Source organism: Geospiza fortis, unplaced genomic scaffold (assembly GCF_000277835.1).
Source record: "Geospiza fortis unplaced genomic scaffold, GeoFor_1.0 scaffold49, whole genome shotgun sequence".
In the NCBI taxonomy this organism is placed as follows: Eukaryota; Metazoa; Chordata; class Aves; order Passeriformes; family Thraupidae; genus Geospiza; species Geospiza fortis.
The window spans coordinates 743,381-766,279 of record NW_005054378.1 but is presented as its reverse complement, the minus strand read 5'-3'; the positions used below and the strand labels follow the sequence as shown (position 1 = coordinate 766,279).

The 22,899-nt window shown below is 43.3% G+C and overlaps 1 protein-coding gene across 1 annotated transcript in view; it reads left to right on the top strand.

Annotated features, from left to right (window-relative positions):
- CELF4 (CUGBP Elav-like family member 4) overlaps positions 1–22,899 on the top strand; it is a 696,303-nt gene that overhangs the window by 642,146 nt on the left and 31,258 nt on the right. The window contains exons 11-13 of the mRNA XM_031060278.1: positions 113–178; positions 1,772–1,852; positions 8,091–8,174. Coding sequence (XP_030916138.1) covers positions 113–178; positions 1,772–1,852; positions 8,091–8,174 — 231 coding nt within the window. The remainder of the gene's footprint in view (positions 1–112; positions 179–1,771; positions 1,853–8,090; positions 8,175–22,899) is intronic.

Sequence of the window (22,899 nt, the reverse complement as noted above, 5' to 3'; positions counted from 1 at the left end):
CTCAGCCCCTGGGTCTGTCTGTTTCATAACACATATTGATGATAAAAGATAAGGGGAGAGTGCCTATCATGTTTTAACCCCTTAATTCCTTGTCTCTCTTGTGTCTCCACAGCACAGAGCCCCACTGCAGCAGACCCCTTGCAGCAAGCCTACGCTGGAGTGCAGCAGTACGCAGGTCGTTAGTATTAACACTTTCTCCCAATAAACCTTTCTCTTCTCTAAAGCCATTACCCTCTGAACACACCTCAGGGGGCTGAGGGAAGGGAGGTTTTTACTGATACAAGGACCACAGGGGCCACAGACTCCCTGATTCAATTTGCACCAACATCAAGACATCCAGGGTGTCAAAGGAGGCAACCTCCTGCCTTTCCCATGGAAAGGCTCCCACTGAGCTGCACCTCAGTGAAGCTTCATCAGTAGAACTGAGTCTGGTCTGCCTTAGCACAGTGCTCCAGGGCAAAATCAGCCCACTGCTTTGGAGGCCACTTTCTAAACCATGTCTCCTGAGTGCTGCAGCAAGGAGGGAAGATGGGCAGCCAGACCCTGCAGAGCCGCTGCTGCTGGTGCCTGGCAGGGCACGGAATGACTGCACACACTCCTTTTTTAGGGTGTGTCTACTGGCTATGCCCCACTTAGTCCGTCTGAGCATTGCTTAGGAGCTACCCAGACATCCTCCCTGCTTCCCAGCAGATTTCAGCACAGCTCCCTGTGGCTCAGCCTCCTCTCGAGCTGCCCTGTGTGCTGAGCAGCTCCTTTGCAGTTGATGGACTGACACCAGCCAAAGTGACCTGGTGCAGACCACAACACTGCTGTGTTCACCCTCCCCTCACGAGGTGTCCATGGCCAGCGTTGCGAGGAAGCTGCCACCCCAAAGTCATTATTTCCTGTGGTAACTGTTTGAAAACTTAATTTAATTCTCCGTGTAGGGCTTCATTTGCCGGTGTTTTAGTTATTGTCATTTATTGCTTGTGAGGTTTGATAGATGGGAAGCAACTCAACCCTTTGAGCTGTTAATTAACCCCTCTGCACACACATGGCCCCTATCCTCTTCTCTCTGGTCTTGCAGGCGACCCATACTCTGTATTTTTAGCAGTAAGGCACATCATCTACCATCTGTGGTAGTGAATGGTTCCCCTTGTTTGCTTGGTGGGGGAGCTGAGATGGGGAAAATTGTTTAATTGCTGCTCACTGTTTCCACTGTGTTTGTGTGAGAGAGAGGAAGTCTCTACGGGCATGAATGAAAATGTATATCTGAGAGTGTGTGTGCAACTGTGCCTATACAGCCTGTGGGCACAAGAAGGGGAAAACACACGTGTGAGCTGGTTTCATGAGCATGGGAGTTAATCAGGGTGCCAGAGGTGAGGTGGGGAAAGGTGTGCACGTGCTCTGCACACAGCTGTCAGCGTGGGCAGCTCTGCTCTGAGCTCATGAGTGAACGTTTCCTGTCACCACGTGGAATGGTTGGACATCTCTGCTGGGAGTGGTCTCAGCAGAGCCCCCCATTTGCGCTGCATGGCTGCCTGGGGTCCCACTGCTGATGGAGCTCGAGGGAGGCAGGGAGGGAGGGAGCTTCAGGCCGTGTGGCACCTCCTGGAACACAACCATGGCTTTTATACTACACCTCAGGCTGCACGAGATGGCCCTTCACAGAACCAAAACACAGGGGCAAAGCCCACATCTGGCTTGGTGTGTGTGGTGGTTTGGAGTGAAAGCTCCTTGCTTCCCAGCACTGAAATCTGTCCTTTCTTTTTTCCCTTTCTCTGCCCTTTAGCTGCTTATCCTGCTGCTTATGGCCAGATTAGCCAAGCGTTCCCACAGCCACCTCCCATGATCCCACAGCAACAGAGAGAAGGTGAGTAAAAGTGATGTCCTCCTCTGTGACCCCAGCGAGCCATCCCCATCTCACTGGTTCTGCTCCTCACACACCTAGAGCGTCCATTAAACACCCAATTGCTTTGAATGCCTGGTCCACTGAGTTATTCTCCATTTCCATACTTGGCATGCTGTCACTGTCACCAACAGTACTGTGGTGGGCTGTCCATGTGGGGAACTGCTGGTGAGATCTCTTCAGTCGCCTGGGAGGAAAGCATGCTGGTGTGCATGGGACATGGAAAGACCAGCTGGCAACATAGCCATGAACATCCAGTGGGGGCCTCTGTTCAAGACAAGCAACAAGAATGCAGATAAAAATGGAATTGTATTGGAATAAAGAGCTTTACGGGACACAAAGCACGAGGGGCCCTTAATTAAAAGGCAGTAAGTAACATCATTTCAGACACCTGCTGTTTGGAGAACAAGGACTTGCTGTTTAGAGTAGCTGATCTAGTCCTTTCAGCCTTTCAGCCTCCACTGATAATCTGGAAACATCAGTCAGACCTTGCAGAGCACAATCCCTATATCAGGATGAGAAAAAACTTGTAGTTAAAGTTCCTATTTCTTTGCAATGATTGTGAGAGTTGCCTGGGTAATCTACTCCACAGGACTGGATGGCTTCACGGAAGACACGAAGAGTAAGGAGAGGTGAATCTATCATTTTTGCATGTAAATGCCTTGGGAGAAAACTGTGCCATGTAACATTTCCTTTACAGTCAGTGGGGAGCAGTGGAATCCTCAGAGGCAACCCACTTGGGTGGTTCCATTCCAGTTGTCCTCCAAGGAGAGCTGCTCCCTTTTGTCAAGAAGGAGGGGTACGCTTGCCTGAGTGAGACATTAAAGTCAGGTGCTCCAGCTTAGCAACTCTCATTTTAAATAGTTACATTTTAAATTTTATCCTCTATTAGATCACTAATTCAGACATATTCTATATTATATGTGTTATTATATGTGTGTAATTACATTTAATATTTTAATACAGTGTAAGAGTCAAAATGAAATGAATCTAGATTACACCATCAGACTAAAACATTCTGATGATCTAAAACTGCTTTGGAGGAGAAATCTCATTTTGTAAGAAAATTAGAAATGTCGTCATTTCCATCTAATTTGGAATTAATTTTTTTTCTATGTCAGAATTTCCTGGGGAACACAACTTCCAGCTCCTGATTAGCTCTAGTACATGTCCCTGCTGTGAGAACAGATGCACAGACCTATCGTATCATTACAGAGATGTTTCCCCCATGCTGAAGGACTTTGCTTTTTATTACTTACTGGGGCTAGATTAAGCACAGGACAAAATGGCGAGCAGATCCTTGCTCAGCACAGCGCTGTGCCAGGAGCCACCAGAAGCAGGGGGAAGCTGTGGTGCACGCCTTGAAGAGCCTGTAGACCCCTGTGTTCACAAGGCACGATGTGTCTCTGTGGGTTAGGAGTGAGTGTCACCCAGTGGACAAGCTGTCTCATAACTCTGCTCCCTCCTATAAGCAGCTGGCGTTGAGAATGAGGATGGCTGGGGGACAGCCACATGAGATGAACCACCACCCCAGTGCAGGTTGCCATTCCCAGTGTTCCTCATTTTCCTGCAGTGCCGAGGGACTGTGTCTTTCTCTGCTTCTTGCTAGAGGAATATTCTGTAAAGCACAGCACTCCCCTTTAGCAGAGGGTCAAGACCTTTAAGCGTCTCTAACCTTTAGCAGGAAAACACAGCGAGAGGGAACTCAATAATAACAATAATGTTCAGTGCTGAGAAGAGTATTTTAGGTTTGCAAGGATGTGCACAAACATTGATTCGTTAGCAAACCAGGTCTACCAGCACAATAACACCAGTGATCACATTGTTAATGACAATCTCAGCTCTCCATTCCTGAATCCCAGTTGGATAACAAGCCTGGGGACGTTTTGCTGCTGCAGGATTCCTGTAGAGATGAGTCATTACTGCCACATGAGCACTGAGGCTGCTGGCAGCTGACAGGGTGCATAGGGTGGAACTGATCCAAAACTATCAAAGCTTAAGATAAAATCTTGATTCAGGCCATGTCAACCACACAAAACTTGGAGGTAATTTTAAGTCTGTATTACTCTTCTTGATGTAGTTTCTGTAACTAGGATGTGCAACTCCTTGGTGCAAGTTTGCAACTATTATCTATATTGCGTTCAAACATTCTGGGCAAGCAGGAGAGGCAATGAAATTCCATCCTCTGGGTGTTTGCTGTAGAGGTGAGGTGTGCAGATAACCAAAGTGCTGCAGCCTGACTTCATACAATCTCGTGGGTTAGCCCAGTTTAATTACTGTTGGAAAGCAAGCCTCATCACAGCCTTTCCTCATTACATTCTTCTGGGCTGCAATGATGGGTAGCTGAGGTCAGAACAGGTATATGGAGTTCACTTGTGTTGAAGGTGGGCAGGCAGGAAGAGGCTGGGTCTGCAGCTGTCCCTTTGCTAAAAAACTGAAAATGAGTTCAAGTGTGAGGAGCATGGGCAGAGCAATGGCTCAGCTCAGGCCCAGCCAAACCGAGCCCACCATGTGGTTCTGTGCCCTCAGTCATTGGTTTTTCCATTATCCAGCACAGTTTGCCTTTAATCTACAGAACATCCATAAACTGTACAGTCCTTAAAGCTTTTCTTGCTTTTTTTGTCCAAAAATCAAGGCTAACTGTTCTTGTGTATAAATGAACAGAAATGTATATATGTCATAAAATGTACACATGTCATAAAACCAAGAGCCATGGCAGACATCAGTGTTGAAATGAAACTTCATTTTTCCTGATGATGTGTCGTGGGGGTTAGATTTCAAGCTACACTACAGCCCTTTTGAAAACAAAACTAAAGCCTGTCATAAATAATTTTATTATTGTATTCAGCCCTGAATTGCCAAGTATAGTGATCTCAAATAATCCATTAACTCTGTCCAAAACAAGAACTTTTTCTCCAAAAAGAGAGTTGTAGCCTTTATTAGGATTTTTCCATACCAGCTGTGGTTTTTCTGTTGTTCCAGTATCCTGAGCAAGCCCCTCAGAGGTCATTGCATTTGTGCACTGAGAACTGACTAAGATCTTTAGAGTATCCTGAGATGAACAAATGGGATCATAAAATTGTTTGTGTAGGAAGGGACATTTAAGTTCCAGCCACCTACCATGGGCAAGGACACCTTCCACTAGATCAGGCTGCTCAGAGCTCCATCCTCCCTGCCTTGAACACTGTCAGGAATGGGGCATCCACAACTTCTCTGGGCAACCTGTTCCAGAACTTCACCCCCTTCATAGTAAAGAATTTCTTCTTTCTGATCTTGTCTTTGATTTCTTTAAAATATACTTAAGTGTACAACAAGACAGCCATACACACAAACACACGGCCTTCTATTTGGGAGTGCCCAAATTAACTTGAAATGGGCAAAAACACATTCAAAAAAAGCCAGGGAGGGCTGAAGAAGATAGATCTTGTTTTGTGAGTTCTTTACCAAGGTCTCTGGCTGTGACAGGTAACTTACGGACTTAACAAAAAGTTACAGACAGGTAACTTACAGATTTAACAAAAAATTGCTTGTTAAATTCTAAAGGCAGTAATTTCATATGTGAGAGTGACAAAACAAATCAAACTACCCAATTTTGGTTTGTTTTTTTCTTTTTTTCCTCAGAAGCAAGTGAAGTTTTCAGCATTGGAAGTTAGGAAAAATCCCTCTGTAGCTGTAAACAAAATGAGCTCACCCTTGAATGTCGGGGTCAGTAGGGGAAGCCACAGCACAGGTTCCCCAGGCACATTCTAGAGCCAAGCTGATCTTTGAGAATGGTCCCTGCTTTTTTACACCCTCCCTGGTCTCTTCCTTTCAGTCTCTGAGTCATGTGAGGAAAAGTTGATTTCAAGGTGAACCAAGGGTTGTTCTCTCCTTGAGCCCAGGCTAAAGGTGGTGTAGTTTAAAGTTGTGTGCCTCCTGGTCTGCCTTATGCCTTGGTAGGTGTTTCTCAGCGCACACAGGCAGAATCCCTACTCATGCACAGCACATCCAAGACCGCAGGAAATGCAGCTGGTATTTTTGAAAGAATTGGCCAGTTTTACAGTGAAAACTGCTGGCTCTGGTGATGTCAGTGGGAATTTTGCCACCGACTGCAGCAAAGCCAAGATTTTACCCATTTTATTATAATGTGGATCTCAAATCCCACAGCAGAAGTGCTCTGGGGCACGTTCAGATGAAGGAATGAATTTTTTCTCTGTTATTCTGGACTGTGGTCTGCTCCTGGGCAGAATTTTCTCAATTTCAACAGACACCTAAGGGGGTTGGTGTTTGTTTAACACTTTCAGACTGTTTCATATCTAGCTTATTATGCCAATAACTCTGCATTGTGCAGAAATGGATGGCAGCAAGGATTGGAAAAATGATAGTTGCCCAGTGAGAAGACTAAAGAAGAGGCAGACGGGAGGTGGGGGGAAGCTGGAAAAGCTTGGCATGAAATAGGGGAGCCTGATTAAGGGCCACTGAGGTTCAAAAGTAATTTGGCTAAGCAGATGACCGGGTGCCTAATTAGTTAATTATCCCGCTATACCACTATCCCCCCCATTTGGAAGAAACCCTGTTACCATCCCCATGACCTTTAGGAAATGCACAAGATGCAAAGGATCAGCTGTTCCTTCATGACAGTCCTTTTAGCAAATTAGTGGGGAAAATTGTGCTTAGCAAATATTCATTAGGGCTTCATTTTCCATTAATCCAAAAGGAAATGTGGAGAGCCTGTGACTTCAATCATGCTGAGGCCCAGGAATTTTAATGAGCTTTAAATGGGCATCTGCCAGAATCCTGACTTCGCCGTACTTCTCTTGCCAGCCGGGGGGATGAGTAATGGGTAATAAAAGGTGGGAGCATCTAGACGAACTCCTCTCCCTAACAGGAAAGGCAAAGTTGTAATTTGCTGTGTTATGACACTGTAATTATGCCCTGATGAAGAAAACGAGAGTATTAAAAACCCCTTTCCTTCCCCACACTCTGCCCCAGACGTAGAAAGGGGAAAGTTGACTGAGTCAGGTCACAGGGTTGTAGGCACATGGGCGAGAGCAAAGGGGGAAGCCCTGCTTCTCTCTGACCTCCAACCCTTTTGGCAAAGGGCACACAATGTATCCCACTCATCTCGATCCCTCTGAGTCAAGCAGAACTGGAGTTACCTGTCGAGGTCAGTGCAGAGCTGGGCAGCAGCTGGAAGTACCTTTAGAAATAAAATGATGAAAAAAACAATCCCTGTCTCATTAAACTATACAGTTTTCTGCTATTGAACACTGCAAAGGTTTTAAATGTTTAATTTTCTTTAACATAACCACTTGGACACACCTTTTTGACTGTTGCTCAAGGACAGCATGCATAAAAATAAAAGTCAGGTTGAAAATATTTATTACAGGCTATTTGACAAGAGGCAAGTTTGCCTTCTTCTGCCCCAAAATACAATTGCAACACAATATTTTTTGAGGGTCTCTACTTTAATTTCATATTCCAGCTAAAGGCACCTCTCTGGATGTTTTCCAGAGCACCCTCTGAAATTGGTAAGAGTATATGTTACAGGATTGAGGCAAAAAAGCCAATCCATCTTGTCTAGTAATTTGAATTTAAATCCACCTAAAATCTCTCCTGCAGAATGCTCTAGAATGGAGGACATGGCCTAACTGTCCAGATCTATGGGAGTCTTCAGGCTGATTTGAGCTGGGGGGATGAGTGTAAAATTTTGCAGAACAAGATGAGCCTGTGGGTTTGTGCATATCTTTCTGCTCATTATCATCACTTGTGTGATGTTATTTTCATCACACAGATTCAAGAAGGATAATGAAACTTCTGCATGCAGACAGTGGGAAGAGCCAAGGAATAGTGCGGGTCATCCAAAACTCTGCAGATTAAATAAGATTATGAGGAACAAATAAAATCTATGAACCATATTCTTTCATCCTCTGTGTTCTTACTCCTCTCTTCTGTTCTTTCCATGGCCACATGTGCTGGTGCATTCCTCTCTCTCTAGATTTTATCCTGGTGTCCTGGGAAAGCTATTGAAGTTGCCATAGCCTCTAGGTGACTTTTTGAGTTCCTGGTCTTCCCCATTATCCATTCCTCTGCGAGTCTACAGGCTGCTTCCTAGCATGACCGCTCACCAGTCAGAGAGAGAAGATGCCGAAGTAAATTTCCACCGTGTGCTTTCTCGTATCCTATTTCTCTTCATTCATGGGTCTTCTTTTTCTCTTGATAGGACCAGAGGGCTGTAACCTGTTTATCTACCATCTGCCCCAGGAGTTTGGGGATGCTGAGCTGATGCAGATGTTCCTGCCTTTCGGTAATGTCATCTCCTCGAAAGTGTTTGTGGATCGGGCGACAAACCAAAGTAAATGCTTTGGTGGGTAAAGATAACAAAACAATTAGATTCATCCAGGAAAGGGCTTTCTCTGAATACTTTACCTTTCAAACTGCTTTCTTTCTGCTTAAGCTTTATGATTTCTCTCAATTTACTCCTGTCAATACTTTCCCCCTTCCTTCTTTCTCTCCTGATTGTCTCATGCTCAGAGTTGTGTGTGCTGCTTAGAGGTCAAGGTTTGGCATCTCACCAGCAGCAAGATGCTGCAGACACCGGTGGGGTCAGAAAATACCCCACTTGTAGGGGAGGGTGGGGAGGGTGCAGAAAAGACTAAAGCAACTGGAGCACAATGGAGGGGGCTGGGCATAGGTGAAATTGTGAGATTAGCAGAGGGATCATGTTGCAGAAGGGGAATTTCTGTACCTAAGGCAAAGGACAAACAGGCCCTGGAGTTGAAGGGAAGACAGAGCTGTAGGGTCAGCTTTTCTGCAGCTGTGATGCTTTATACTGCAAGGGGATAAGGGCTGACCATCCACTGAGAGCCTGCTCTTCTGGGGAGTGATGGCTTGGTAGATCACATTCAGACATGTTCTGACCTAGTGGACCTGAGGCAGAACCCCAGCAGATAGAGATGAGCCAAGATAAACCTGTGCTTCAGCTGACAGCCTGTGCTAAGAGGCTGGGTTTGAAAGCTGCACCTGGCTCCCACAGCTCTGGCCTCGCTGCTGGCTCCCCCCTGCCAGCAGGAGCAGAGAAGGAGCAGAGCCTGGAGCTGCCTGTGAGCCCCAAGATGGGACACCCTAAGCTGCACCCACAGTGGGAGGGCCCAGCCAGCCAGCAGCCATGGAGTGATGTATACATCTCACTAGGATACCACCCCTTGCAAAGCTGGGGCTCTTAAGGGAAGGGGTCCCTTTTGGCAGTGTGGCAGCAGGGGGCCCCTGCCACATTTGATCCCATCACACCTGGTAGACAGGGGATCTCTCACAACCATGTGCCCACCACTGGGGTCTGTATTTTTTGATTCTCTGCCATCCTGCACCTCTTGCATACCCTCCCTGGGAAGTGCAACAGAACAAACTATTGCTTTTCTTTTCCCGTTACTTGCAGCTAATCTGGATTCTGTCTCCCAGGCAAACTTCCAGAGTTAAGACTCATTGGAGTTTTCATTTGATTTTAAAACCACTCTCAATCTCCACACTGTGCTTTCTTTCCATGCTGCCTTCCCCTTTCCCCTCCTGAACAGCTCACCTCTCAAATCTCTTACCTTGTCCCTTGCTACCCACGGTGCATGTCAGAGAGCACTTCAAGAGTTTTGTGCTCTTTCTCTATGCACAGTTTCTCCTGCCCATCCACAGAGGGTCTGAACAGGCTATTTCCCTTTTGTTTGAAGGATCCCTGACCCCTGATGAGAGGGACACAGCCCTCCCAGTCGCCAGGAGTCTCTGGGTTGCTGCACTCTCCAGCACTAGAGGAGTGAAGGACAAAGAGTCTGGCGTGCAGAGGGAGCTGGCAAATTCAGATTAGAACTCAAAACTATGGATTAGCCCCAATGAATCTAGACCCCATCTGCTTTTTATATACAAATTATACATAGATATTTATATATAAATCTCACAAAAAGTTGAGCAGACCAGCGCAGCTCTAGGTGACTCTGAAACTGATGCTCCAAGGAGATCCACAGATTAGAAATGGATCTTTGGCAGTGAAATTCTCATCTATGTTTAGAGGAATTCTGGGCCTGGTTCTCCGCATATTGAACAGTAAATGGAGATGCCTTCTGGACAGCTGTGAGCCTTATCCTCACTCAGTTCAAAGGCTGATGGCTACAAGGCCCCACGAGGACATGACACACACCCCATTTGTGGGCAGGGATTTGGGGCTGTTTCAGAGGTGCTGTGAGATCAAGGCTGAAAGCTGAGCAGGAGCTGAGGGGTCTTAGAAACTTTTCTTGAGTTTTACTTAGAGAAACCAAACATCAGCTTGTTGGGTGAAGTGAACTCCAAAGCTAACTGTGGCATATTGAAGGCTGAAACAGGGAGGTGTTCCTTTGGAAGTGTTGACTCAAGCACACAGACAAGCAAAAGAAGGAATTAAAGATTGCTGGTGAATCTTGGTCACCTTATATCTGCTTCTGAGACACAAATACCCAGGTGCAGTCAGTTTGGGATCCCAGGTGTCAAATCTCTGGATTTCTCCTAGTTTTCCATAGAGCTGAGTGCCTGCTGTGACTGCTGGTCTCAGACAAACATGTTGACTATGCTTCCACATCCACCACCTCCAGAAATAACAGAGGCACAGGTAGCTAACTATCACAGGTAGGTTACGTTCCTTTTCAAAACTTCCCACCCTCCTGACCTTCAGATTTAAAGCAATGTAAAAATGTAAAAGTTATAAGAGGAAATCAGGCTTTTCAATTGTTTTGCTAAGTCTACTGAAGCTGGCATTTTTGTTGAGGAAATAAATTTAAATAAAAAAATAAATTACTTTTTCCTAAAGGAAAATAAGAGATTTTATTAACTTTGAAAGTAAGAAAATTCCTTCTCTGCTGCTAAAACATTTCCCAAAACTCAACATGTAAGAACACGGCATTTGCATTCTATTTCACTTTTTTTAGTGCGGCTAGAGCTCTCCAACTGCTAGCCTGGGGGGACAATTCTGTCTGGCCCCAGAAAGATATTCCACTATTATATGACCTTTTAAAATATATCTGCTAAGCAGATCCCAAATAAATTGCTGTAACAGAGTTTAGCCCCAGGTTGTCGAGAAATTGTCAAGTAGTCCTGCTTTAGACAAACTTTAAAAATTCTATGGTGAAAAATGTCACCATGTTTTTTTCCACAGGAACAGAAAAATCTTTATTTGATGCCTTTGTCTCACTGTTGAACAACTTGTAAACAGCTGGCACAAACTGAACAAGTCAGTAGAGCAGCATGTCAAAATAGAATTGTGGAGGTCCACAAGGATGATCAGGGTGTTGGGTCACCATTGCTACAAAGATGGGCTGAGAGAATTGGGGTTGTTCAGCCTGGAGAAAGCCCCAGGGAAACCTGACAGCACCTTCAGTATTTAAAGTGGCTGCAAGAGAGCTCAGATGGACTTATTACAAAACTGTGTACAGATAGGACAAGGGGGAATGGCTTTAAAATGAAAGAGGGGAGATACAGCTTAGCTATTAAGAGCAAATTCTTGGCTGTGAGCATGGAGAGGCCCTGGGACAGGCTGGCCAGAGAAGATGTGGATTTCCCATCCTTGGAAGTGTCCAAGGCCAGGTTGGGTGAAGCTGGGACCAACCTGGCCTGGTAGAAGGTGTCCCTGAACAGGGCAAGGGTAGCTGGAAATTGATGAACTCAAAGATGCCTTCCAACCCAAACCATTCTATGATTTTTTTCCCTTATTATTTGCGTCTGAATTCTTGCCTGCATTTTGAACATAAATTTATCTCTTTTTGCCACTACTGGCAGGATAGTGTTGGAGCAGCTACAGGAGTGTTAGGAAGAAAATGAGATCAGAAACAAACCTTTCTCCTGGTTTCTGGAGTCCATGAGCCTGCAGAGAGCCACTAGCACCTGCTCATGCTAAAGAAGCTGTAGTGTGGTCAGCAAGTCTTTGACATTCTCAGTTTAGAGGCCACTGCCTCCTGGCTGACAAGGAGTAGTGAGGAATGCCAGCTACAGTAAACACCAATACCAGATATAAAATGTGAAAGTGCTCAGAGTATGTCTGTTGTTTTCCCTAGTGGGACTGCCTGCTCTGCCATATAAGGCTGCCTAAGGAACACCCTTGACTTCTCACTGAAAAAAGTCATTTAGTCTGAGAGGCTTCTTTGCCTATGACTTTTCTTCTGCTGCACACATCCAGGCTAGACCCAAATCCTTCATTTTCTCTTGCAATTTTTCAAACCTCTGGCTTCTTCTTTTCTCCTGTCCCTGTCTTGATGCAGCTGTAAGATGGCCAAATGCAGAACCATCCTTGTCCTTCCCATTCACCAACACCCTGTGTATCCCCATGAGCTAAGCCTCCATCATTGACCATATCTGCATCCCCTTGGGTTTCTCCTCAGGCACTGTCCTGTCCCCATTCTTGTATTCAGACTTAGTGATTTCACCTTCACAGCTCTTCACCGTTCTGCCCTTCTCTTTCCTCTCTCACTGGTTCTCCACTCAATGCCCAGCTGACCCTGCCCACACACTCCTTTTGCAGCCAGCATGTTTCTCCAACTGGGCTGTGCTGTCAATTCCCACTGAAATGGCAGGGACACAGCAGGACTCGTCTCACTCAGAGCAAAATTACACTTAGTTGGACACTCCTTGAAGACGGTGACTCCCATTCTCAGAGTGGGCTGGTCTAGGAAGGCTTGCACGGAGGGGAAGTGTGCTGCAGCCTGAATGTCAACATCTGCAGGAGCCCGGAGTCTGTGTCTGCACAAGGCAGCATTCACACTGGGTCTCTCACGTTCCCACTACACGTGTGCCAGTTTTTCTGTGCGTGGGTGTGCTGGATGTCAGAGGACGTGGATTACATCTTCGTGCTGGTCTCAGTGGTTCTGGTGATAATTCCTCTCTCAGTTATGTAGATAGTTTAAATGTGAACAGTTTGTGTAGAAGGCTAAAAGAGAGCTCCAGTAAAACAACGCTGTTGAGGCTGCTAAGGCAAGTAGGCAATGTGAGAAGGGCAAGTTTTCAGCCTGCCCACACATGGCTAACTCTGCCTCTGTCATAGGGTGACGCTGCAACACAGCCCAGCAACACTCGCTGCTGTCTCATAAAACACATCTGAAGAAAGCACTTGAAGACATAAAGTTAGTGAAATACAGAGACAGACACATTCTAGAAAAATGTCTTTACAGAGAAGAGAGCAAGCAAGACAGGTTTGGGCAGTAATAATTAGGAAGACATGTCAGAAATTAGAAAAAAGAGAATATGGATGGAGAAGCAGAGGTCAAATGGTTATTCCAAAGTGTCAAATAAGATGTAGATAAATTAAAGCTGGAGGAATTGCTTCACTGGAACACTTGGTTTGTTCCAGTCACCTCTTTCTGAGAGCAATAAGCACCTGGATCTGCCAACTTTTTGCGCACCATTGAGCAGCAGACGCTGTCAGGCCAATTCTGCTCCATGTCCCTGCTTTGTCCCCTACATGTCTCCTTGGCATGTGCCTGTTCTTCATACCCATTGCTGTAGCAGTTTCAGTTTCTCCCCATGGGACAGTGACTTCAGAAGGCTGTGAACAACCTGTCTTATTCCCAGAGAGATGCTGTGGTTCCCCTCCACTCAGCTTGACGTGCTCTGACGCCACAGGTGTAAGCAAACACAAGTGGCATGTGTTTTTCTCCTTTTCTGCACATTCCAGATGCACTTTCACATCAGCAAAATGTCCCAACCCTTTTTGAAATGTCCCACATTAAACAAAACAAGGAGCATTCCAGCTTACAAACTGCAAAGGCTTCTTAGTGCCATAGGTTTATATATCCTAAAGGAAATATCTTGTTTGACTCCTAGTACAACATGAACATTGATTGTCTCATTCCAGATTCCTGCAGGGAGTGCATTTGAAAGTTGCTAATGGGCCACCTCATTTGGAAAAACATCCAGTCTTATATGAAGATGCCAAAATAGAGAAAATAACATCACTTGATGAGGGTCATAATAGTTAATTAAGTTTGCTGTTAAATAATTCTATTCCCTACTAAACTCCTCCTACCTTATGAAAAGAAACTGGGGAGACAAAGGAGAGAGATTAAAAGTGAGAAAAGCAGTGAGGAATGAGAACTGAACACAGGAGGGGGTGAAGCTCGGGAGAAGGGCTGAGGGATGGGCAGAGCTTGTATCCTGTTATTAAAAACATGCTGTGGCAGTTAAATGCTGCAGTGTGGTGGCAAAAAAGGTGGAGTGGGAGATGCAAGGCAGCAGGCAGGTCGTGATGATCTACAGAGTTTCAGTCTGGAAGCTGAAATAGAAAGAAGGAAGATGTGTCAAGAGAATAGGACACTGGCAAAGCTGTTCAGGGCCCTGGGACAAGGGGCATTGCACATTAGGTCTAAAGTGCATTGGCAGCACTCCACAAGACATAGGAGTGGAACAAGGGACCCTGAGGTACATTAGGAAAATAGTGTTCAGCACCTGCTGACAATGTGCCTCCAATATGCACTGCATATGGCAGTTTCTCATTTAATAATAAAAAAAAAAATTAAAAAAAGGTAGTAACTCTCCTTGGGTTCATCCAGGAAATGAGCAGGTGCAGAAGTTAGGTGTTGTAAAGGGAAGAAATTCTTGTTGCATGTTCGTAGCCTGTGTGGGTGATCTCAGGTCAACCTAGCTGTTAGGACTGGGCTCCCCTTCTTGGAAAAGTACCCTGACTCCTTTGCACAGGTCTTTAGGATTCATGGATGAGGAGAGTTATTTATCAGATAAAAGGTTTTTTGGGGTTTCTTTTCTGAGTCTTCTTCTGGTAAAAAGGAAATTCCCACCAAATAAATGCATTATTAGGAAGGACTTGAGGTGTGTAACTCTGTTTGTTGCTGTTATCAGTACTATGATTAAGTTTGATTTATTTTTTCTTTTTAATATTAACCTGATTTCAAATTTCCTAAGGAAGTCTCTACCTGATCCTTTCTCCTTGTAGCCCTTAGAATTGGGCTCTGTCCTTTATTTCACATGATCTGGTGACAATACATTTTGTTTCAGATTTTCTGGAAAATCTGTTTGTGATTCCCATATGGCTACAGCCTACAGATCACAGCTCAAAGAGCAACGGGAAAAGCCACTCGCTTGAGTGCCACAGCTGAGACAAAGCAGAAATTATTTTCCAGGCACATTAAGCATGTCTGACCCCTGGTATGTTTCAGTTCAGATCAGCCCTGGTTTGTTGTGGTCCTCTCCACTCTAAAGGACCTGGGACAGCCAGAGAGCCAAGGAGGGACTCATAAGGTGTGTCCAGCTTAGCTGGAAACTAATCCAAGGGGAGGAGGACACCCCCAGAGGGATGTTTTGAGCTCTCAGAGAGAAGGGGAAAGAGACATAGAAGTTCAATATCTGTTCGCTTATTCCAAAGCAGCCAGGCTCTGAGACTGATAGGTAAAGACTTGTGTGAGTAAGAAAGAGAAGGAGCTGTTCATCAAACTCGCTGTACAGCACCTCCAGCCATTGCAGTTGGCTGGGGGAGGCTTCAGGGGGAGGAGGAGGAGCGGGAGAAGTATTAGGGCTGTGAGCCACTATTCATTTACAAACTATAATTAATTTGATGTTTAGATTAATTTCTGATGCACTCTCAAAGGTGCACTGAAAGCATTTTTCCTTTATTATAATGTTGATTGCTTATTGGGGAGATAAATCTAACTGTCAGTTATGCACTGACTTACCAAAACTTTCAGACCAAGCAAGCATGTATGCATAAGGAACAGCTGTTTGCAGCTCTCCAGTTAAAGGGACAGCTCTGTCTTTTCCCAATAACTTACATTACAGAAAACCTATATGTTGTACAGAGGGACTTCTGCTTTCTTTTGTAGCTCAACAATTTATTAGACAAGAATATGGTAGCAGAATCTATCTTCTATTTATCTGAGTGTCCATGTGTCTATCACTGTTCTATCCATCTCCCCCCACAAGTGATAAAGTCTACCCAGAATTTACTTTTTTTTTAAGTTATGGGTATGTGTGTACATACCTACTCACATGCACACTTACACCATCATTTTAAATGCTCTTTCTCCTGGGGTAATTAGATGGAGCCACTCATTGTGGCTCCTCCTTTATCGACTTTCAAAAGGGAAATGGTCACTATTTGACTAATAGAAATAACCAGAGCTGAGTTAACACCAGAAGAGGAGTTTTAGTTGCACTTTGATTCCAGTCAGAAGTTTCTGTTTGGAGGTCAGAATACTGACCCCTCCAAAGGGCAGGCCCATTTCTGAGCTCAAAGTGATGGATTTGCAGAGTGCAGACTTTACACATCCTACTCTTGTGGGACTGCAGACCCGCTAGAGCATTTTGTCAACACATGGCATCTGGGTTTATTTTTTGCTGTCCCAAGATTTCTGATGCAAGGGAAATTCAAGCTGTAGAGTGGATGAGTCTCTATCAGTCCATGAGCCATCCTTTAGCTTCCTTATATCCACCCATTCTACCCCATCCACTGCACAGGTCTGCTCTTCACCATCTTGAAGTCTGTTGCCTGGTTGGTTACTAAGCAGCTGTTCAATAGATCCTCACACCTTCAAGCTTGGCCCCAAGCCTTCCTTTTATATGATACTCAAACTCTGCCATGAATATGAATTTATTTTTATTTCTTCATCTGTTTTCCTAAGACCCTTCCCAGCAGAGCATTTGAGAGGTTCACAGAGCTAAGTAATGGCATTTTGCTGGTGCTCCTGGTATCCTCATTTCACCAAGGGGATGATGAGGCAGAGAAGTAGCCAAAACTGTTTCTTTATCTTGGATTCCTAGTCTGAGTTGCCACAAGCCTGATCAGTCTGTTTACCTGCTTTGTCTAAGAATTTAGCATAATGCAGAGCATGCTGTGTTTTTGTCTGCTTCAGATGCAGGTATCGGCAGCAACCTTTCTGCCAGTGAAATCTCAGGCCATGCACCAAAAGAAGAGGAAAACCCAGTAAACCTTCGTCCTCACTGAAAACTAAAGAGGCTTCATACATCTGCAAGTGCACTCTGACACAATGTTACATGTATTTTCAACATTTGTGTGCCATTATCTCAATTTTGGCCGTGACAATTAAGCCACAGCTGGACCTTGCTTAGGCAGCACTCAGCAATGGCAAGGGATAGGAGCACCCACTTTTGAGAGAGAGCAGAGTTTAATGACATAGATTCAAGCCATGGTGTACAACTGGCACTCAGAACCTGCTCTATTTTATTTAATAGTAAAAAAACAGCCTAGAGGTCTTACTAAAGGAATTCTGTGAGATATGATATAATTAGCATAACTGGGATGTCATGGCAGAAATAGGGACAAATTCCAGTTTTCCAAGGCAACATCTGTTTGTACAACTACAAACCCATCCTTTCCCTGCCTTATTTACTGTCTAAATTCCAACACTTACAATAACAAGTCTGATACATTGCCATTTTCCTTGCCCTGTTATTTTATTCATTCTCGACAGTAATTAAAACAAGGATGCCATGAAAGAGAAAAATACAGAAATGTGTGGTTAGAAGCAATGTCTTTATGCATATACAAAGCAATACAGAATTAAAATTTTATAGGTAACATAATTTCTTGCATTTCTAAATTGAGTACTTAATTTTGCAACCTTATCGTTGTTTCAGTTTATGGTTGCATGTGATATCTTCCCTTTTTAAGTAAGTAACTCTAAATCAAAAACTCCCCAGATAAGATTAGCATCTTCAAATAGTATATATTGACATATTCAAAAGCTGTCATCAGCGTAACAACTTGCAGATCCCCATAAAAACAGGTGTATCATTCTTAATGATGAAATTTTTGGTTTCATCTGTATCAAATCCCCAAAAACAATTCAGCATCAGCTCTGCTCTCCCCAGCATGGATCTGTCATATCACACATATATAAGTATTTACATGATATATATATATTATATAAGATATGCACAGTTATTTACATTATGCATGCACTACCCATATATTTGTTCAATAACAAATATAAAAACTTGCAGACACAATTGTTATTGAAAACAATGAAAATTGCTGAACAATCATTTGAATTTTAACCACGGGCTCCAATGTTTGCTGGCCTTTAAGGTGAAGAGTTTTCCTTGTGTTCAGTCTGAATCTCTGCTGTTCCAATTTATGTCCCCTGTCTCTCATTCTCCCACCAGGCACCTCTGTGAATCATATCTCAAGTTGGAAGGGGCTCATAAAAATCAACCCCAACCCCTTGCTCCTGTCAGAACTACCAAAAACTAATTCCTGTGGTTGAGAGCATCATCCAGATGCTCCACGAACTCTGACAGGAAACAGATTTTCTTCCTTTTGGACAGCATGACCTAAAAAATCTGATTGTGTTCTGACCATTTAGAGGTGAAATTAAATTATTCTCCTAAAGATAGGTCTCTACAGACTCTTTAAATCCTTCTCTAGAAGGGTCTTTATAAATCATAAAACTTTTAGCCAGGTCTTTGTGCATCTTCTGACATGGCTAAATGGGCTTCAGAAGGATTATTGTTTTGCTAGATTTTTTTTTTTAATTCTAATGAGAGAATTTTTGCTACTGGTTTTTGAATTTGATGCAAAAGACACTTTTTTTAGGGGTGACTCATATTTTTACCCCATCCATTCAATTTAAGATCCCTCTACAAACCACTAACATATCATGTTGTTCTCAGGTCTTTAATTTTTCTGTTCAGAGGCATATTCAAAACCATGTTTTCAAAATAAATTTCTATTCCTCTTAGTTCAGTAATTAAAACACAATCCTATTTTGCAATGTTCTACCCAAGGGTGGATCAACAGCTCAGATAGGTCACTGGGCAGAGGCCCCAGAGCCAGTACTAGATCAGGATTTAGTAAATCTGTGTTATGATTCAGGTCCCATAGACTGAATGCATCTATTCTGAGGAGCCGCAGGCTGTTCTTCATTGAGATCTCCAAAATTCAGGCCTTTGAAGGCAACTAACGGTGAACATTCTGCTGGCAGATCCACAGGAATTTATCAGCCTCTCTGCTGTAATAAGACAGTTTTTCTTTCCCATTGTTTTTGAGAAAATAAGCCAGACAATCATTTTCTTGCCCTTTGGGGGTGGTTGAAAACGTGGAGGTTTTACAATGACAGTGAAAGTACCACAAATGTAATAGCTGGTTGAATCTGGAGATGTTATCTTCCAGTTAAAACGTGTACCATTTTTTATTTTCTACTCTTTCTACCCAGCATAGGTCAGTGCCAGTTCACAACCTCCTGGTCTAGATATTGAGAAATTTTCTCTTTTCCTTTCCTTTCCCAATGACTCACTGCATATGAGGAGGTTTGTTTTCCTGTTGAGTTCATTTCTAGTTTGGTTAGCTGTTTTTCACACAGTCGCCTCCATAGAAAGTAAAATATTCCTTCAAAAATCATGGCCAAAAACTGTTCATCACCACGTCTGGCTTCTGAACAAAAGCTTCCAGACTGCTGCACAAGAGAAGCTTCAGACCTTTCTGCCTCTGTTGGGCTGTCCCAAACTGCCCATAATGAGGTATCAGGTGTCCAGCATCCAGCAGGGAAGGGGTGGGGTGTTGTCCATCTGAGTAATGGTCAGCACGAGCAGGATGGGAAGGTTCTGTGCATTGCTGCACCAAGGGATTTATTTCAGAGGTTCCCTGGGACATGAGAGAACTGCTAAAAAATAGTGACTAGTACAGCTCACAGATCACCTTCCTGACAGGATTTCCTGGTTTGTTTGGGTGTTTTGGTTTTTTGATTAATTTTCTTGATTAGTCCAGGGAGGAATGTTATTACTTACCTACTACAAAATATTTTCAAGAACAAGGTCACTTTTTATGGTACTTGTCTCTTATAGATCAAGAAGGATGACTGGTGATTTTAGCAGTTGCCTTGTTCATACATGGCTTTTTTATCAAAAAGTCACAAATTAAGCAGGATCCAAGAGAGAATCTGGGAGCAAAGAAATTAGATTTAGATGAAAAACAGATTGTGACATAGCTGGTGGGAGGTTCAATAATTATTTTCATTTGGTTTATATTGCAACCTTCAACAAAACAAATGTAAAAATAGCCTTCATTTTGATTCAAAACAATCTCAATGCATCCATAACTGAGCATCAGCATCTACTTAGAGTCTGTACAAAACCTACTTTATACTCATCCTTTATTTCCAGTTTCACATTGGAGAAGAGCATGTAGCCTCAAAGGTTCACCTGCTTTTTTCAACCATGTGATTTCCCCCACAAACCTTATTCTGGCACATGATGACATCAGATGTTTTCAAGGAAGGCTCAGAAAACAAGTCAAGAAGAATTCCATCCATTTCTGAGAGCATTTAGGAAATAGCTCTAGTCCTACACATCATTCAGAAAGAGGACAAATACTATTTAGTCATCAACACGTGATTCATCACTGGCTGTTTGTGCCTTGTGAGGAAGATAATCATCATCACCTGGGCTGGAACATCATGTTTTTTATAGAAGAACCACAGTCCTTTTTGTCCACAGCAGACATGTATGTATACTGGTCCAGTGTCTGTTTCATGTGCTCTCCAAAAATGGCTGAAACCTCAATCCTTCTCTTCTTCCGACAATTAATCAATTCTTCTTATAAGAATGGGTAGAAGCACAGTCCATAGCGTCGGACAAGTAATTGCTCATCCTTTAGAAAACCTCTGTTTACAGGAAAAAGAGAAGTTTTAATCTTTACTCCACTGTTATGATGAGAAATCTGTTGTGGTTTTCTATATGATTTTTTTACTCCCTTTTATCTTTTTAGAAAAAGTCCTGATTATGTGCCCAGATGTATATGTGAGCCAAAACCATGGATCACAGAATCATAGAATTATTTGGATTGGAAAGGACCTTAAAGATCATCTCATTCCAGTCCCCTGCCATGGGCAGGGACACTTTCCACTAGACCAGATTGCTCCCAGCCCCATCCAGCCTGGCCTTGAGGAAGGATTGTGGCATCCACAGCTTCTCTGGGCAATATGCGCCAGAGTCTCATCCCTCTCACAGTAAATTTCTTTCATACATATAATCTAAATTTCCCTTCTTTGAGTTTGAGCCCTCAGATCAGATCTGACTATGCAGCTGTTAAAATTGTCAAAATCCTAGTCTAATCTGGAGTCTTACCCTTGTGCTTTCAACACAAGTCATGACAAGAATTTTCCTATGAAAAAGAATCAAACATCATACAGATTATGAAAGAAGACTTGTAGCTAGAGTGGTCCTTCTTGGTCTTAATGACCATATTCAGGGTCAGCATCTACAGAGGAGACACTGCTTCTTCTGCCTGGATATTTCTCCATCTGGAGATCTTCCAACAGGCAATGCACAAAAAGAGGGACCAACTTCTCTGCACACTCCAGCTCCCACTGCTGCAATGTGGAGAGGCGGTCTCATGCACAGGAGGACAGGAAGGCATCAGGAAGATACTTGTGTATTTCAAGCTACCTTCTGCACTGGGTGTTCTGACCTTTAGAGAAAGTTAATCATGCCATCTACTTTCACTCTTCATTTAATCTCCCCTTCCCATCTGTTCAGTCTCTCTCAGCTGGAAGCAAGATGAAGAACGAGTACCAGTCAGCCCTCTCAGTGGTCTGCAGCCCACACTTTGGAGCCATTTATTATAAGGCATTAACATCAATTGTCACCTGTATCATGACTGTTACCTCAATCCATCCCAGATTAGTAAGCAAGAACTGATTCTCTAAATATCTGAACTGCAGAATGAACAATAGACGGACAGATATGCAGTATCAGAAGAGACTGTTCTGATCCTTTGGACTGAAGTCTGAAATAACATATGCCAGGTGCCTCAGCTCATGTGACAGGTTAAAACCTTCTGCTTGAGTCATAGCATCCCTTTTAGAAAATCTCTTAATCAAGGTTTCATGTGATAGGTGCTCCACCCCTATTGCTAAACAAGATGTTTTCCAAAATAGTTAATTACCTTCACCGTTTCAAATATGCAGACTTGGTGTCTTATTTCCATTTTAAATTTGACAAATTCCTGCTTCCAGAGGGCACAGAAGAATCAGCAAGCTTTTATTTTATCCCCTATTCTAAAATAACCCCATGTTTTAGTAGGTATTATTTATAGGCTATGGCCAGAAGTAAGTTTAACTTTCTCTTCAATAAACTGTGGCCACTCAATACTCTTTCAGATCTATAGTCACTCTTCTACTTCCGAATAAGTATTTATTTGTTTTCTAGAGCAATCACTAGAACTAAGTGCAGAATTCCAGTAAGGATCTTTCCTGAGCTATACTCAGAGGTAACACTGCCTTGCTATTTCTAGAGGATATTCAGCAAAGGCAACTTCATCCCAAAACTGCACTAAGTCTTGGGACTTTGAGAATTTTAACACAGTCCTGAGAGCTCATATATTTGGCTGTTACTATGACACCCATCTTCTTCTTAAGAAGCGCTGTTTTCTAATGAGGATTTCCTCTTTTTATGAGTGACCCACTTGCTTTTTCCTGGAGATACTTAATTTTGCATTTGATTGGATTAAAATGAACACCCTTTAACTGCGTCCAGCCTACGCAGTGACCCAGGTCACTTACTTCTGTCATTATTTCACCACTTTTGTATGATTGGCCAATTTTACCAGTAATTACTTCAAATGTCTTCCAAGTAATGCCAGAGAAATTGAATAGCACAGAGATTTCAGCACACCGCTGAAGGAGCCTCCTAGAATCTCTGCAATTTTGTTTGTCACAACTGACAGATTCTTTGGTGGTCTCATTTCTGTGAGATTTCATTTTCTGTTAAGAAATGCTGCCTGAAATACTCTAGCAAAGTTTAAATACACTTTATGATAACTTACTTTATTCACCGAACTTGTAATTTCATGCAATCAGTTTCATTTGATAGATGTTATGTTCTATGAAACCATGATGATTGGTACTAATTGTGTATCTTTAAATTCTTTGCCATATTATCTCATATCAAAATTTTCATAATTTTTCTGGCACTTATGAAAGTTTAACTAAGTTTATCAGGTCACCTAGTTTATACCCTTAAAATTAATATTAGATTTTTTCTTTTCCTGGAATATTATGAAGGTT